The sequence below is a fragment of the Mytilus edulis genome, chromosome 5 (assembly GCF_963676685.1).
Source record: "Mytilus edulis chromosome 5, xbMytEdul2.2, whole genome shotgun sequence".
In the NCBI taxonomy this organism is placed as follows: Eukaryota; Metazoa; Mollusca; class Bivalvia; order Mytilida; family Mytilidae; genus Mytilus; species Mytilus edulis.
In genome coordinates this window covers 63,979,884-63,997,217 of record NC_092348.1, presented here as the reverse complement: position 1 = coordinate 63,997,217, position 17,334 = coordinate 63,979,884, and the positions used below count along the sequence as shown (strand labels likewise).

The 17,334-nt window shown below is 31.3% G+C and overlaps 1 protein-coding gene across 11 annotated transcripts in view; it reads left to right on the top strand.

Annotated features, from left to right (window-relative positions):
* The window catches only part of LOC139524198 (uncharacterized), a 69,426-nt gene that overhangs the window by 42,815 nt on the left and 9,277 nt on the right, over positions 1–17,334 (top strand). For 7 of the 11 annotated variants that reach the window (XM_071318831.1, XM_071318836.1, XM_071318832.1 and 4 more), the window contains 9 exons: positions 574–675; positions 5,698–5,803; positions 6,466–6,673; positions 7,858–7,992; positions 8,607–8,697; positions 10,153–10,324; positions 11,084–11,098; positions 13,852–13,942; positions 14,848–14,952. In XM_071318831.1, the coding sequence (XP_071174932.1) occupies positions 574–675; positions 5,698–5,803; positions 6,466–6,673; positions 7,858–7,992; positions 8,607–8,697; positions 10,153–10,324; positions 11,084–11,098; positions 13,852–13,942; positions 14,848–14,952 (1,025 nt within the window). The remainder of the gene's footprint in view (positions 1–573; positions 676–5,697; positions 5,804–6,465; positions 6,674–7,857; positions 7,993–8,606; positions 8,698–10,152; positions 10,325–11,083; positions 11,099–13,851; positions 13,943–14,847; positions 14,953–17,334) is intronic. The other 4 variants (XM_071318838.1, XM_071318840.1, XM_071318839.1 and 1 more) reach the window with 1 other exon arrangement.

Below are 17,334 nucleotides of genomic sequence, written 5' to 3'. Positions count from 1 at the left end.
TAACATAGGATTAAGTCAGTTTTTGGGAGATCATTCGTGGCAGGTTTATGATATTTGGTAGGCAGTTGTATTAGTATTGACAAATTTCAATTTTTCATTTCATTTTTAAGGCGATTATTTGGCTCTGCTCTCTCAGTTATGGTCTATTGACTTTGAATGTTTTGCATAAATCGCATGTGAAAGTATTGCCTTTTTAAGTTCAACATTTGTTTTATACTATCAAAATTACATTAACATGATTAAGACAAGATTTATCCCAGTTTATTTCAAATATTTGCAGTAAAATACTATAGTGCTAATAAATATGACTCATTCAGATTAGTTCAGTCAGTTTTAGGGCATTTCAATATTCTTTCATCTTTGATAAGTTAAAGTAAATATAGGAGCTACTGGTCTTTTCAAAGTCCGACAAATCTGAATTGACAGCAAGTCTAAATTCAGGACAGTACTGAATATACTGCAGAGAGAATGTGCATGTATCTTAACTGATAACATGAATTACTTCTTCAGGATTTCAATTGTTGCAAATGTAAATGGCCAATTAAACCATGCTTATATCTTTTCTCTTTGTAGGAGGCAATGGCCATGAACAAGATGAATGTTCTTCATTGGCATATTGTGGACGACCAGTCTTTCCCATACCATAGTAAAGTTTACCCAGATCTTAGTCAAAAGGTAGGCATAAATACATACAGCTTATACTTCCCATAACATAGTAAAGTTTACCCAGATCTTAGTCAAAAGGTAGACATAAATACATACAGCTTATACTTCCCATAACATAGTAAAGTTTACCCAGATCTTAGTCAAAAGGTAGGCATAAAAGGTAGGCATAAATACATACATCTTATACTTCCCATAACATAGTAAAGTTTACCCAGATCTTAGTCAAAAGGTAGGCTTAAAAGGTAGGCATAAATACATACAGCTTATACTTCCCATAATATAGTAAAGTTTACCCAGATCTTAGTCAAAAGTTAGGCACAAATACATACAGCTTATACTTCCCATAACATAGTAAAGTTTACCCAGATCTTAGTCAAAAGGTAGACATAAATACATACAGCTTATACTTCCCATAACATAGTAAAGTTTACCCAGATCTTAGTCAAAAGGTAGGCATAAAAGGTAGGCATAAATACATACATCTTATACTTCCCATAACATAGTAAAGTTTACCCAGATCTTAGTCAAAAGGTAGGCTTAAAAGGTAGGCATAAATACATACAGCTTATACTTCCCATAATATAGTAAAGTTTACCCAGATCTTAGTCAAAAGTAAGGCACAAATACATACAGCTTATACTTTCCATAACATAGCAAAGTTTACCCAGATCTTAGTCAAAAGGAAGGCATAAATACATACAGCTTATACTTCCCATAACATAGTAAAGTTTACCTAGAACTAAGTCAAAAGGTAGGCATATTGTAGAAGACCAGTCCTTCCCATACCATAGTAAAGTTTACCCAGATCTTAGTCAAAAGGTAGGCATAAATACATACAGCTTATACTTCCCATAATATAGTAAAGTTTACCCAGATCTTAGTCAAAAGTTAGGCATAAATACATACAGCTTATACTTCCCATAACATAGTAAAGTTTACCCAGATCTTAGTCAAAAGGTAGGCCTAAAAGGTAGGCATAAATACATACAGCTTATACTTCCCATAACATAGTAAAGTTTACCCATATCTTAGTCAAAAGGTAGGCATAAATACATACAGCTTATACTTCCCATAACATAGTAAAGTTTACCCAGAACTTAGTCAAAAGGTAGGCATAAAAGGTAGGCATAAATACATCTACTTTATACTTCCCATAACATAGTAAAGTTTACCCAGATCTAAGTCAAAGTTTACCTAGATCTTAAGGTTCCTGTCCAGATGTAGTCAAAGAATAATCTTACTGTACACACATCAGATCTAATTAAAAGAATATAGTCATAAGGTACAAAAGTTTTCCCACACTAAAGAAAACATTTTTAAAACAAATTTTTTAACACATCTTAGTAAAAAGGTATGCAAATTTTGAACTTAATCAGTCCTTCTAAAAAAATTCTTGCTTGTATCTTATAAGGCATGTATTTTATACAAGAGCAGTCCCACCCATATCTAAATTCCATTTAAAACTTAGGCATATAAAAGGTCTGCTCTGTTCAATTGAAGTCCTCTTTCAAAAGTCAGATACAGATTAAATCCCTTTTAAACAAGTATCTTTACTTCATAAATTGTGAAGATTAATTTGTGACTTAAGAAACATGAATTATTTATTTGTTAAATTTAATCAAATTTGTTGCATCAGGTCAATTCAGCTCAAATCTCTTTAAAGAATTTTGAAATTAATTTGTAGTTATTGAAAATAAAATTGCTCAGGTGAAACTGCTTGATTGTTGGATGTCTTTTCATTACACTTAAATTAGATCTTCAATCAGAGATTTGGTATTCACTTCTAACATAATTTCAAATAGCTCATTAATTAAAAAAAAGTGACACACCATACAAGTAAAATTGGTAAAAGAGAGTTGTAAGAAACCAAAGGGATGTTCAAATTCAATACGGGTGGTAAGTAGAAGAGAAAACGAAATGCTGACAATTCATTAAAAAGGGATACTTGATGGAATGCTGTAAAGCAAGTCTTATATTTAAACAGCAAGATGTGCAATAAAGAATATTTGAGTGTTGAAAAAAAAAGACAATTAATTCATTAAAAATTTTATAATTTGTTTTTTTGGAAAATGACGCAGTCATTGTTCCATTACTGGCGACCTGAACTTCATTACATTTCTCTGCCTACCGCGCTTGGTTTCGTATTTACTATTTTCTATACAAACTGGAATCTGCTTGTGTTATCATTAATTATGCACGAGATATATTGTGTAGTAATCAGCCAGGAACCAGTTTACAAACTAACTGGTTTCTGCTTGTATTCCACTACACTCGGACAAAGTGTTGTAGTTTGATGGGAACCAGTTTAGAATTTGTAAACTACAAAACGTAATCGGTTATTGTTCATTCCGTTTTGGTGTTTCATACCGACTTTTATGGTTTGAATAAGCTTAAGACCCTTCAAACATTAATGTGATAGGTATATTAAAGACTGTTTTACAAAAGGATGGAACTGTAATGCTTTCAAAGTCGTACTATAGTGATATCTGTTATGTACGGATTTCCACTCTCACCGGTTAATTTCTTTTTTTACACGTGCTTTTGAAACTTCCTGTTTAAACATCGCAAGTTTTAAAATTGTTTTTTGAGTGAATTTAACTTATTTTAACAATCATGAAGCGTTCCAGAATCATTTTCAAGCAGTTTCTTCTTCTCTTTGATGATGGAAAATAGGTTTTTCTCAAGAAAATACCGCAAACGATCGCAGAGGAATTGAAACGTACAAGTCAAGTCGGCACCTGGTTAAATTGGCATCTAGTCAAATCGGCACCTATTTGACGTCAATTCGGCATCCAATAATATTTGTTATAATATTTTCTATTCAATTAATTAATAACTGTTACCAAGTACATAGTGAATATGTTGTTGTGTATTTAGGTAAACAACTAAACCAAAGTGAAATTATGTTGTTGTGTATAAAGGTAAACAACGAAGCCCTTACCCAAGCTGTTGTTTTAACAATTAGACAATTATTAAAAAAAAATGGAAAACTATGAGTCCCTTTCAATAAATCAAACTTTCATGCCAAATAATAAGCAAATTTAAGGTGGTTTTTTTTTCAGTAAAGTTTAAAAAGCATTAAACAAACAATCCTGTAAAATGCTCAACTGGTTTGAATAATGCATAAAAATATCCAATATCTCATGTATTAGTCCAAATAATTATGACGTCTGGCAAGGCTATTTTATTTTTTTTCTGTGACGTCTTCCTACGAAGTTAGTATGAAGGCTTTCTTAGGAAGGCGTCCCAGAAAAAAATTAACATAGCCTTGCGGTCATAGAAAGGTGTCCCAGAATAAAATTAAAAAAGCCTTGCCAGACGTAATAATTATTTTGACTACTCATATATATATCATTAAAAATACACCAAAAATGTCATTTAGTTGAGAAAAATAAATATATACAAAATGTACAATGAACACCCAAAAATGTGAAAGTTAGTATTTAACTCTTTTTGCTTAAATACTGAAAAAAATTCTGGCAACCCCTTACTTATTTTTACTCTTTTTGCTTAAAATACTGTTAAAATATATATTTAACATGGGTGACGAATTGACTATATCAGGTGTCGATTTAACCAGGTGCTGATTTGTCCAGGTGCCAATTTAACCAGGTGCCGGTTTGACTAGAATTCTTTGACAAATTTTTGAAATTACCTGAGTTTCATTAGACCTTTGATAACAGTAACAAAAAGATTATTTACTTAATATTTTGTGGTATCAGGTCTGTTCGTGCCCAATACACTTTCGCACCTTGCAGGTTCGCACCTCGCACGTTCGCACCCAAGGTCCGTTCGCACTCGACTCATTCGCGCTCAATTTTAATTCAAATTCAAGTTGAATAATTGGAAAATCATGATTGTTGTTTTAAATTGCTTTGGTGTAAATACTGAATGTATTTATAGCTTGGTATGAGTAAAACATTGAAGATTTTAAAGGAAAAACACAAAAGATAATTGTTTTTAACAGCTTGGTCCCTTTGATCTGAAACAACGAAACAATAAAATATAGGAACCAAAATATAGCAATCCACTATTATAACCAAAACATGATAAAATCTATTCAACACACAGAAAAAAACATAGTCAGAATCTCACTTCATTTTGAAAGAAGTCAATGAAACAAAGTTATAGCAATACACTAACCAAAACATGATTAAGAGTTATTCAACACAAAATAAAACGTTGACAAAATACCACTTTAATTAGAAAGGATTATTATTATTTTTAACAATACGCTATCCAAAACATGACTAAGATTTATTCAACACAAATAAAAATGCTGTCTCACTTTATTTTGAGACAATGACAACAATTATACTTATAAGAAAACACTTGCTTACAGAGTTATTAAACACAAAACCAATTAAGATTGGGTGCGAACATTTAGGGTGTGAAAGTGAAAGGGGCGAACATGAGTGGGCGCGAACGGACCCGGATTCAGACTATGTACCAGTGAGAAATATACAAGCCTTTCTACGGTATTTATTTGTACAATTCAGGTAGTCTTGAACTATTCATTTGTCTTAAAAAAACCAGCCAGTTGTCACCTTCACTTCACACTCACACATATATACGAATATCAATTATATGCTTACGAGACATGTTGCATTGTTAAACTAATTACGGTATGTGAAAATCAAGACTTGCATAAAAACTATCCCAATATTAGAGACAGTGGCGTCATTTTTCTTCAGAGCTTTCAGCTCTTTGATTTTTATGTAAAGATTACATGAAATGCAATGAAAACCCTATGGTACTGACTTGATACCTGTCAAGAAATTACATAACTTGGGCAAGGTGCAGGAATGTAATATCTGTTCTAAAATATAAATGATGTCATATTTAAATTCATCTTTAAAATTTGTAAGTTATCTCCCATTGTGCAGAATTGTAGTTGAATTAACTACAACTAATGCTTTATTGACAAGCCAATATTTAATTTTACTTCCCACTGATAAATTAAGGCAATCTTTACCCTTCTGTGCTTACAAGCACTTTTATTATTGTTTACACCTTCAATCTGTTTTGCAGGGAGCATATCACCCTTCCTTTGTATATAGTCATGAAGATATTGCTGAAATTATAGACTATGCCAGACTTAGAGGTATCAGAGTTATGCCAGAATTTGATACACCAGGTAAATTTTATTCTGTAGTTTAATGAAGTGTACTTCTTATGGAATCAAATACATTAGAGCTTTACTGTTAACATTTAGTTTGGAAAACTAAGAGATGCAGAGACAAGTTGTTGTATTCTAAAATAAGAAAAGAAACATAAGAATTATGAGCAAACTTCATAAATTATAATCAATAGTTAAAAAAACGATTCACTGAAAACATTTGTTGTGTATGAAATATAAAACTATAAAGGTATTTTCATGTGAATTTTATTTTGTACTGTATTTGCCAGAATGTTTTATGAAGTTGTACTAAATAAGAGAAGTATTTGTCTATTTGCATATATTTTCTTTTTCAAACACAATCAATGAAAAATATCTTTATGAACAGAGAAAATTTAGTGGGATTTTCTTGTATAATGTAAACATTATTGTTATATAAAGTTAGATCTGAATGAATTTTCCATCACTAGACAAAGATTAATACAAGGGCTTGGAATAGACATTTTTGGTTTCAAGAAAACTCAATGGAAAACTCATTATAATCAAAAATTGTTCATTTTGGTGAAATTTCATATGTTTCTGACAATGCAGAATTATTGAATTTCTCACTGCATGAAAGTTTGGAACAATATTTTATGTTTATAACAAGCATATAATTATAACTTTTCGTTGTGTTACAGGTCATACCTATTCATGGGGACTGAGTAGACCAGACTTGCTGACTCAGTGCTATCAAGGAGCTCATCCAGTAAATGGATATTTGGGTCCCATGGATCCCAGTAAAAATGAGACCTACCGATTCCTGAAAAACTTCTTCAATGAAGTAATGCACGTGTTTAAAGATCAGTACCTACATTTAGGTGGAGATGAAGTTCCGATGACTTGTTGGTATGTGGTATGGTAGAGTTTGAAATTACTAAGAGAATAAGCATGGGATTCAAAGAAAATAATTGGGAGATCTTTAAATGTTGAAATGTATGAAAAATATGTTAAGGATGTGTGTTAGTCTGTTTCAAAATGACAAGCCATTTAAAACACTGTTATAAATAAAGGAACTAAAAAAACAGAAAAAATGAAGGGGAGTGTGCTTGGTTTCAACTAGAAGCCATTGAAAAGTTGGTCGGAAATAATTCTCTCTATATCTTTCATACATTTAACATTGGCAACATTTTTGTTTCAAAACAATGTAAAATTAAGGATTTCATAAAGTTTTCAAAGATGAACTATGTATTAATCAAATTGTGGAATGAAAAGAAGGAGGTAGTGAGCAAAGTATTTTAATGGCACTACATGGATAAAACCAGTGGATTCTAAATATTAGGCAAAAATTCAAAAACAAGATGAGAGAATATCCTCATAACAGTCTAATATTGACCTGTAGTTGTTTAAATATCACTGGAATATACAACTGTATACATTATATTTATATTTTGATTACCTTTCTTCCTAAATTTTACTTTGAAACTGTTAAAACAACATCAGTGATCAATATAGAAAACCAATTAGGTATAAAAGATAACAAATATAAATACTCCAAACCAAATAGGACAGTTTTATTGTGAAATTAAACAACTTGATTTCCTAATAAACTACCAAACAGACCATTGTTTTGATTATTGGATAATCTTTGTTTATTTTGTTTCATATTGACCAACAAATAAAGACCTAATTTTAATTAGCATTTAAATAATTTAAATTGGACATTTATGTTTAGATTTTTCGGAAATACTGAGAAATTGGTATGTATTTAACAAACTAAGAAAAAGTAAATACCGACCATCAAAAAAAATTGTATACATTATATATAAGTCAAACAGAAATAAGCAAAAAGACTGCACTAAAGATAAATGGTATCTGTGTGCAAGAAGAGGTGATTTTCCAGCATGTGAATAAGGTTTTCCAAATGTAATCTCAGTTCTGTTGATTTAAAGGAGGTAACAGCTGGAAGCAGATAACTCAATTCAGTACAATTTACAGTCATGCGAAATATTTCTATTTGATTAAGCTTCATAGTATATCTTTTTTTGTACCATTTTATCTTTAATATTTATGTATTTACATTTCATTTTTAGGTCCTCTAATCCAGACGTTTTAAAATTATTAAATCAACTTGATGGTAAACCAGACCAGCCAATTAACTTACAGAATAATGATCCCTATATGTACAGTTATGAAATCAGAAAAGTTCTTGAGTATTATGAAAAGAGGTAACATTATATAAATAACACATAGCTGAGAGGGTGATAGAGCAGATTGATACACTGAGAAAACATTGTCAACTGAGGCAAAGTTAAGGTTGACAATGTTCTTTTGAGGGGTACTAGTGAAAAAACTATACAGAGAACAATAGCTATTGGAATTTTCCAATTGTACAAACAAACGTTAAAAAATAAACCGCCTGGAGTGCATGAGGTCTTGGATTCAAACCAAGACGTGAAAATTGTTATTTGCTGCTTCTCTGCTAGGCACACAGCATTAAGGAGTCAGAGCAAAGACTGGTCGGCTCTGAGTCAGAATAATGTGTCTCAGTAAGGAGATGTCTTCTTGTGGACTGTTACCTTGTGAGCTAACACATTAAAAATCCGGCTAAGCTTTTCAGTATAGTACAAAGCAGGGTGAATATTCATAGTACATTAACATGTTCTTGTCCTGCATATGCATATTAATTTGCCACGTGACGTTAAGCAGCCATTTATAATCATCATCAAAAGTCTAAATAGATTGACCAATAGGTGATGAGTTTGTGAAAAACTTTCATTTGGTTTGCAATAAATCCAAAAGATATGTTTGAATAAACAAGTATATTTCAATATCTTTATAGATTGACCACAGATCTGAAAAGCATAGGTAATAAAAGACCAAATGGTGTAAGATTTGTTATGTGGCAGGAAATCATGAATAATAATGTTCAGGTATAGTATTTGATTATATTTACCAATGACTATACCATATTGCTTTAAAACTTGGAACAAATATAGGTGGGATTCAGTTGTAGAAGCAGTAAGGTGAAATGGATATACTTTCTTCATCAGTCCAATGAGAATCTTAAAAAAAAACAACAAAGAGAATTCACCTTTTTTGCAGCTTCTTGTTGCCGAGGCAACTGATGAGGCAAACATGAAATATGCTTCTTATGTACTAAATTTCAAGCCTTGTATCTTTGTATTTGTATTCTTATGTCTGTTTGTCTTTATCCTTTTTTAGCCATGGGGTTGTTAGTTTATTTTCAACTTATGAGTTTGAATGTCCCTCTGGTATCCTTCGCCTCTCTTTTGATGAGTTATGGCAGTTACTGTGAAAGTACTTTTATTCGTGGGGAACCAATTTTCATGGTTTTTGGGGATGACATTATCCACGAATTTAAGTGTTCAACAAAATATAATAAGTGTTGGCCAAATCAAGACATGGAAAAATCCCCATGTAGGTTTGACTACCGATTATATCAAGAGAATACATTGAAAATTGGCAATTGCCAAATCTACAAAATGCACTATGAACTAAAACTGAAGGCAGGAGTATACCCATTTAATCTTGAAAAACATAAATTGTACAACTTTTGACCTTTTAATTCTCATACAAATATTGTTGATCGATGACAGTCAGATTTCCAGTGATGATACACCATGACAAAGTGTTCATTTTAATTTTCGTATGTACGGAAAATAATAATTTCATGGTGGGCTTGCTTTTATTAAGAAACTAAAATTTACAATTCAAAGTCCATTTAAAGCATCTGTTTATGTAACTGTTAATATTGACATGTTTATGACCTAATTTACACATTTGATGGTCTGAATTAATCTGCTAATCACTCGATATCAGGTTAATTAGTGTCATCACTACGATTAACAATGGTGCAACAATTTGATTGTGTACTTTGCAATTTCCTTCAATTGAGACAATTTATAATCTTCGTTTCTAATGGCTTCGATTCTTCACTCTATTTTTTTTTTTGAAACTAAAATCCACGAAATTTTCCACTACAACATTGAAGAATTTTCTAATCTGCCTTAGGAATATTTACAGATTAGAATGCTTAAGTTTTTTGCCAACCTAAAATGAAACTAACAAATCATTAAAGATTTAATAGCCATTCTGAATCATATTTTCATTTCCATTGATTCTAGATTACAGTTAGAATAAAAATCTTGAATTTTATTAAATTTGGAACGATAGGTGGTATTCAGTTGTAGAATAAGAGATGAAATGGAAATAGATTCAACATCAGTCCAATATAATTTAATAAGAATCTTGAAGAAAAAAAAATCATGTTTAATTTTCCATTGTTTTAGATGAGAGAATAGAAGTTCTGACTCTTAATAAATCTTGAAGAACTTATTTTAGACTTTTGTTATGTGTATTTGTAGCTCCCTAATGATACCATCATACAGATATGGCAGGGCGATATGGGAGATGTACAGAGGGCAATAGATATGGGATATAATGTGGTGTATTCTACATGTTGGTACCTAGATCTCATAGAATATGGAGTAAAGTGGCCTAAATATTACAACTGTGACCCAGTTGATACTTCATTTGGTAGGTAGAATATAATGTTTGGTGTATTGCTACTATAGAATCAAGGCAGTTTGTAGGCAATTTTCATTTAGTGCTGATACCCTCTTAGAATATTTTTATATGACTGACAATAAAATGTCAAAATCTTTTTTGCTTACAATTTATAGAATATTGTTCTGTTCTTAAAAAAACATTTGCTAGAGTGTCATAGATTGCCACTATTTTCTTCCTTATGTACTGTTGATACACCTTATCTCTATTTGTCCACCATTACTCAACATCTCAAAGGTGTCCGTAAAATTTGGATGTAATATTAGAAAGTTTCTGACAAATCAATAGAAAATTTATTGTTGTATGGCATTAATAGTTCAAGAGGGGCAGATTCTCAGTTCAAGCATCACGGATTTCCAAATAGCAATAAGGTGTATTCATAAATTTTTGTGGGATACCAATTCTTGTTGATTTTTGTGGTGTATATGTGAAACATAAATTGAATTATCAACATATTACAAATACTCGATAAGCATAACTGCAGATTTTGTCAAAACAATGAGAATCAAACTGCCAGGAAATTATATTATTCCCTTAGTTCATGAAAATTTGGTACCCATTGAAATAAATGAATCCCAATAAAATTACAAACAAAAGGTAATAAAAAAATTTTCAAACCATAAGACAAGCTGTTAAAAAATAAATAAAAAAAATACTGATCACTGAGGAAAATTCTAAGACGGTTTTGAATATTTTTGGTTTGAGGGTATATATATGGCTTTATTTCAGACGAGTTTGAATCAGGTAACTCCTAGTGGCAATAACATGTTATCTTGCTTATGTACTTTGTATGCTTTGTTCTTATTATGTTGTATTCTGGTATTTTGTTATATCTTTAATACCCAATATGTATAACACAATTTCTCTTTTGAAAACACATTTTTATGAATCGGATATATGATTGAAAGTATATAAAATTTTGACAGTTGTTTCAATTTTAAGAAAAAGATATATTGTCTAACTTTTAATAATACCATGTTCATAGTATTAAGTATTATACAATGATGTGATACTTTACAGGAAAATATGTGACACCACATGGACTTTATTGTTTTGAATCAAATTTCTTAAGTCTTTTTTTTCACTCCCAAATGCTTTATTATGTTTGTAAGAATTCCATATTTGAAAAAAAAGTCATGCTTTGGTATGTTTGAAAGAATTCCATATTTGAAAAAAAAGAAGAAAAACTGTCACGTTATAATATGTCATTGAAAAGAGAAGGTATATTTTGGGACTTACTAAGCCAACTGGTAATTAATACAAGAAATAAAAAAAAAAGGTAATAGATGATTCAAATAGTATATGTTTAAATAAGAAAGAAGTGTGAGTATGGAGGTATATAGATACACCATTTATTTCAAGAAAATTTTCAAATAAATTTTAATTTAGGGCCAGCTTCGAATCATACCTTCTCTTTTGTTAAAACTCCTATACCTATTAGTCCTGCACACCTGCTCCCAACAAAGATTTAGTTTGGAGCATATTCAAGTTTCAACACTATTATATACAATGATAATGCATAAACTATATGCATAATGAAGATTTAATATTCAAGGAATCCTTTATTATTTGCACTATATAAAAACCCTGAATTGAGTATTACGTTAGATTGGTCTATCACAATAATATTGAATTATTGTCAAAATGAATAAAAAGAATTGTGAGTTTGAAATTCTTTGAATCAGCAAACAGCCAAAAAGGACATCTTTAGGTTAACATGTGGTCTTGATGGAATAGTGTATTGCTAAACAAAAAATTTAAAGATGAATAGTAATGTGGCTATCTCATGGACTCAAATGCCAAAATAAGAAAATAATAGAGCATCAGTGGCGGATCCAGCCATTTAAAAAAAAAAGGGGGGGGGGGGTGTTCCAACTATATGTTCCCATTCAAATGCATTGATTGGCCTAAAAAAAAGGGGGGGGGGTTCCAACCCCCGGAACCCCCCAACCCTGGATCCGCCAATGAGCATACACGTCTAGCATCAGAATACATTGTTCTATTTCAAATCAGCACACATCCATTGTATACGGGAAATCAAAGTGTAATAACACTTGAAAGTCTGTTGAAATTATGCAAAATATATGTTATTGTGTATGTTATGTTTTTTTTCCCCTGAAAATAAAGACTTGTGATTTTTCTGAAGAATATAATATTTCGAATTATTTCCAGAAATTACTTTGATATGTAAGTGTTCTCTTGGGATTTGAAAACCCTGGTTCTTATTTCTAAAATTATACAATTATGGGAAGATTTAGAAAAATTCTTGGTAGAATTGCTTTAAATGATATTTGCTGTGGTTTCATTATAATTTGTTGGATACCAATTCTCATTGATTTTCTGGATAAACATGAACCACAAATTTTTAAATGTTCAACACAGAATATTTTTTTTATATAAACTTGTATGTAAACTTTTGTACAAAACAATGCAATCAAGTATTCACTAAAAAACAAGTTTTCCATAATCCACAAAAATTGGTACCAATGAAAATATATAATGAATCCACAGTAGTCGTGCACTTCTCATATATATGATTTATTTGCTTTATTTTTTTTATTTCCCATAAGCCTAATATGAACTCTACCATTTCTTCACATGGGGAAGTGTATAAGGGCCACATCTGACTATACTTCCATTTGAACCTGCCCTTTGCCTATGTATATCGTATATTCCATCAATTAGGGTGGTTCAAATGGAAGCATGTCTAAATAACTTTTCTTGATTTGTTTCATTGAATTATGAGGCTTCCTATAGCAAAACTTGGACTTCAATAGTAACCTTTTCAATTAATGTTATTGGTACATGTTATCTGAATTTGTTTAAAATAGAATAAGGATATATAGTTTCATCGCACTTTTGATAAAGATATTGACAGTTTTGCATAATGTCATCTTAAAAAATTGTGAAAGGGTAATTTTCGCAGGAGTAAGATAACTAGAAAACCAATTCATTGAAATAGTTTGTACTGAACTTCCTTTTGATGTTTTGATTTTTTAATAGATATTTCACAAGTAGCACAGTTCATTTATTTATTATATAATTGATGTGCATACATAAGTGATAAATAGAATGATATCCCCCATTTAATATATATATGTCTGCCCTGTTATTTTCACAGGATTGACTTCGGGTTGAGAACAGGGCAGATATGAAAAAAGACTGGCAATGATCTAAAAAATATGAAACTGAAAAAGAATCTTTTATGTCTACCTGCCAACTTTGAAAAAAAATCTTTAACTTGAGATTTTAGACACCAGAGGATTTAGAGCATTTTTTACACATGCTTAAAGTATATTTAAAAAGACAGACTATGATTTTTAAGGAGTATATATTTTTAGCATTTAAAAAGTTGGGCCAACTCCTCCCATGGGAAATATCCCCATAAATCGGGATAGTTGGCAGGTCTGTGTATGCCAGATTGGTTCTCTCTTAATTTCTTCTGTCAAGTCACAACAGTCATTTTCCAAAAGTATAATTATTTATATATTTTACAGGATATCAAATTAATGAGAAGAAAGTATTAGGAGGAGAGGCCTGTATCTGGGCAGAATATCTTGATAATGAAAACTTGATGACAACTTTATGGTAGGTTTCTGGCTTCTAACATTTACATTGGTTACTGTTGATTTAATGATATGAGTGAATTACTTGTTTTAAAGACTAAATAGAGTTAAATAAACATTTACTGTGTTATGTTCAGTTAATTGGATTCATGTAAAAGAAGATGTGGTACAATTGCCAATGAGACAACTCTTCACAAGAGACCAAATGAATCAGAAATTAATAACTATAGGTCACTGTACAGCCTTCAAGAAAGAGTAATGTCCATAACGCGTAGTCAGCTATAAAAGGCCCCGAAATGACAAATTAAAACAATTCAAATAAGAAAACTAGCTGCCAAATTAATACACATTAAATGAACCAAAAACAAATATGTAACACAGCAATAGACGACAGCCACTGAATTATAGGCCCCTGAATTGGGACAGGGACATTCATACAGAATGTGGTGGGGTTAAATATGTTAGTTGAATCCCAACCCTTCACCTTACCTGAGATGGTGGTGTTACAGTACAACATAAGAACGAATTTACAATTATAAAAATCAGTTGAAAAAGACCTTTTTAGTCATAATTGAACAAATACATGGAAGTCAGTTCTTTTGTAAATGGGAATTGTAGAGAGCCCCAAATATTTTGCAAAGAACACATAAATATTATATTTAAATGTCACTCAAATATGTGTAACTTGTCAGCAATTACATTATCAGTAAATGAAGTGAATTGTGAAATTAGATAAAGTTCATAGTTGGAAATAGAAAAAGAAAGATAGTTTTTATAGCAGCATTTAAATATTTTATCAAATTATATTTATGAAACAGTTTGATTGTTTTGCCCAAATATTAGTTAAAGGTATAAATTTCGATTGCCTGAAGGAATTCTGTCATTAAAAAAATGAGAATAATTTCAAGTTGATTTTTCTCTATTTAGGCCAAGAGCATCAGCACCTGCAGAAAGATTGTGGAGTAATAAAGAAGTCAGAGATGTAGAGGCTGCAGGAAAACGTCTGACTGAACATAGATGTAGAATGTTGAGGTAGGTCTATTAATAATTCTGACTGCAAGACCCTCATGAGAAGTCAAGGTCGTTATAAGTATTTTGTCAAGATTGAACTTGAGGAAACTGCAGAAAACATGTTAATATAGGTATAAAATTACATTGTAGAATGTTTGATTTTACATCGATTGTTCTGGATTTGAGATTATATATAAATGAGGATATTCACATGAGAGTGTAAACATACACTTTGATCAATGATGTTGAATCACTTTGGCATTCACACTTATAACAGGAAACAGGAACTTGAACACAATAGCAGCTAGACAAAACAAATATGATCATATAAATGACCTTTAAATCATTTGTTTCTTAAATACAATTAATATATCAATCATGAGAATTGCTGACTGTTAATTTTACTTGTGTCATTTTCAACGCCCTAGCGTTAAGTTTTCTAATCAGGTCAATTTCAAGATAAGTACTACTGACATGTCATTCATAATTTGTATGCAAGACATCAGCATTAACCCTTTCACCGATTGCTGCCCAGACAGAAGCTACTCTGAGACGATGGCTTCCCTGGCTACTTTTACTCAAGTGGGAGATCTTCATAATAAATGTCAATAAAAACTTGTTTGTAGCTATTTGTGTATTTATTCCATTCACTAACACCATGTTCACAGTTTTGTTTATGTTTTGATAATTTTTTCTTCATAAAATATTCAAATTTTCAAATATTCGGCATTATATAGGTGAAATTCTCAAAATTCTGCTCTTTGACCCCAAATCCTAATTTTTTAACCCAAAACGGCAAAATTTTGAAAAATTTTATGCAGCTGTACAAATTCCTCACACTGAACGATGTCCATTCCAAGTGTTTTGTACATAAAACGACATTTTATGTCAAAAAAGTATACTAGTTTGGCTTCAATTCTTCCATATTCTTTCAAAAAAAAAGTTCCCTGATTTCAAATTCTCGTTAATTCCGTAAATTTCCTCTGATTTTGACACGGTTTTCAACAAACGGAAGCGCCATGTTTACACTTTCATCTGGATATTCATCAAAGATAGATAACTCATGTTTGCACTGTTGTGAGCGGGAAATATAAAAGATGTATTCCGATCCCGGTAAAACGGGACTCGTCGTCAGCTGTCTGAAGCGTGAATCCCGGTAAACCGGGACTCATCGGTGAAAGGGTTAAGAGGGGGTCATTTTTTATCATGACATTCACTTTAGAATTCAAACTTCAATTAGAATCTAGGCTTAAATAGTATTTTTATGCCCTTGCTGTAACAGAGCAGCCATTAAGTGTTACCCATGTTTGTTCTGTCAGTTGTGTACATCCATCCCAAAAATTGGTTTTCATTCTTAAACTTTAGTCTTTCTCCACCACGGCTGGTAATCTACACACGCAGAACATTTGGTTCTGCAACGAAAACCGTGAGAGGATTTTCCGGTTGTGCTTGAGTGGAGCAATTGTCACCGCTTCGAAAGGTATATACATTTCTAAATCGCAATTTTCTTATTCAACTGATCAAAATATTGAAAATCGGAAAATGCTATGCTGTGGTGAATACTTGAACAAAGAGATACATGTATCATTTACTGTTGTACGTGGAGTTGAACTCCTACAAAATCAGTTGCCGCACAAGAATTTGCCTAAAAAAGTGACATTTAAATTTTGAGATGGTTCTAATTACACACCCTTAAGTTCAAATTTGCTTTTTATTTGGTCAATGGGTATGAATGTCGTTTTGGGCGACGTGTACGCTGTCCGGTGTTGATAGACATCTTAATAAATCTAAAAACTTCATATTTTCATTATGTCATGCGTGAGGGGATCGGTTCTGATTGAGGACATCGTGAATGCGTGAGCGGACGTGAAATCATAATATTATATCCAAACTATAAGTCTTTGAAAGTTGCCTTAATGTGGTCAGATTGTTCATGAAAAAACACATTTGTGTGCATAAGCAAAATTAATGAGATAGAATTTTGAAATACATTGTGGGAAGATGGGTTTTACGAACAATAAAAGGAACAACTTTGTCAAAGATTTGTTTCCAGCTACAAATGAAAGTTGAAAATTTTCATATCAGCCCAGCATATATTTTTTACGAAAAAAGTTAACTCCCCTTGTATTGCGTATTTTTTTTTAAATGGATTGCGAAAACACAAATTTTGATATTTGTTTGAATATTTTGATTTATGCAATACATCACAAAGTTTCTGTATATGAATAAACAGTCTAACCAATAAATTGCAAATATGTCTCCAATAAAGGCAACAGCAGTAAACCGTTGTCAAAATTCATAAACTGATTAAGAAAAAACAAATTCGGACTATAAACTAAAGCTGAGGATAACACATCAAATATAAGAGGAAAAATACGACACAACAGAAACACAACATTAAAC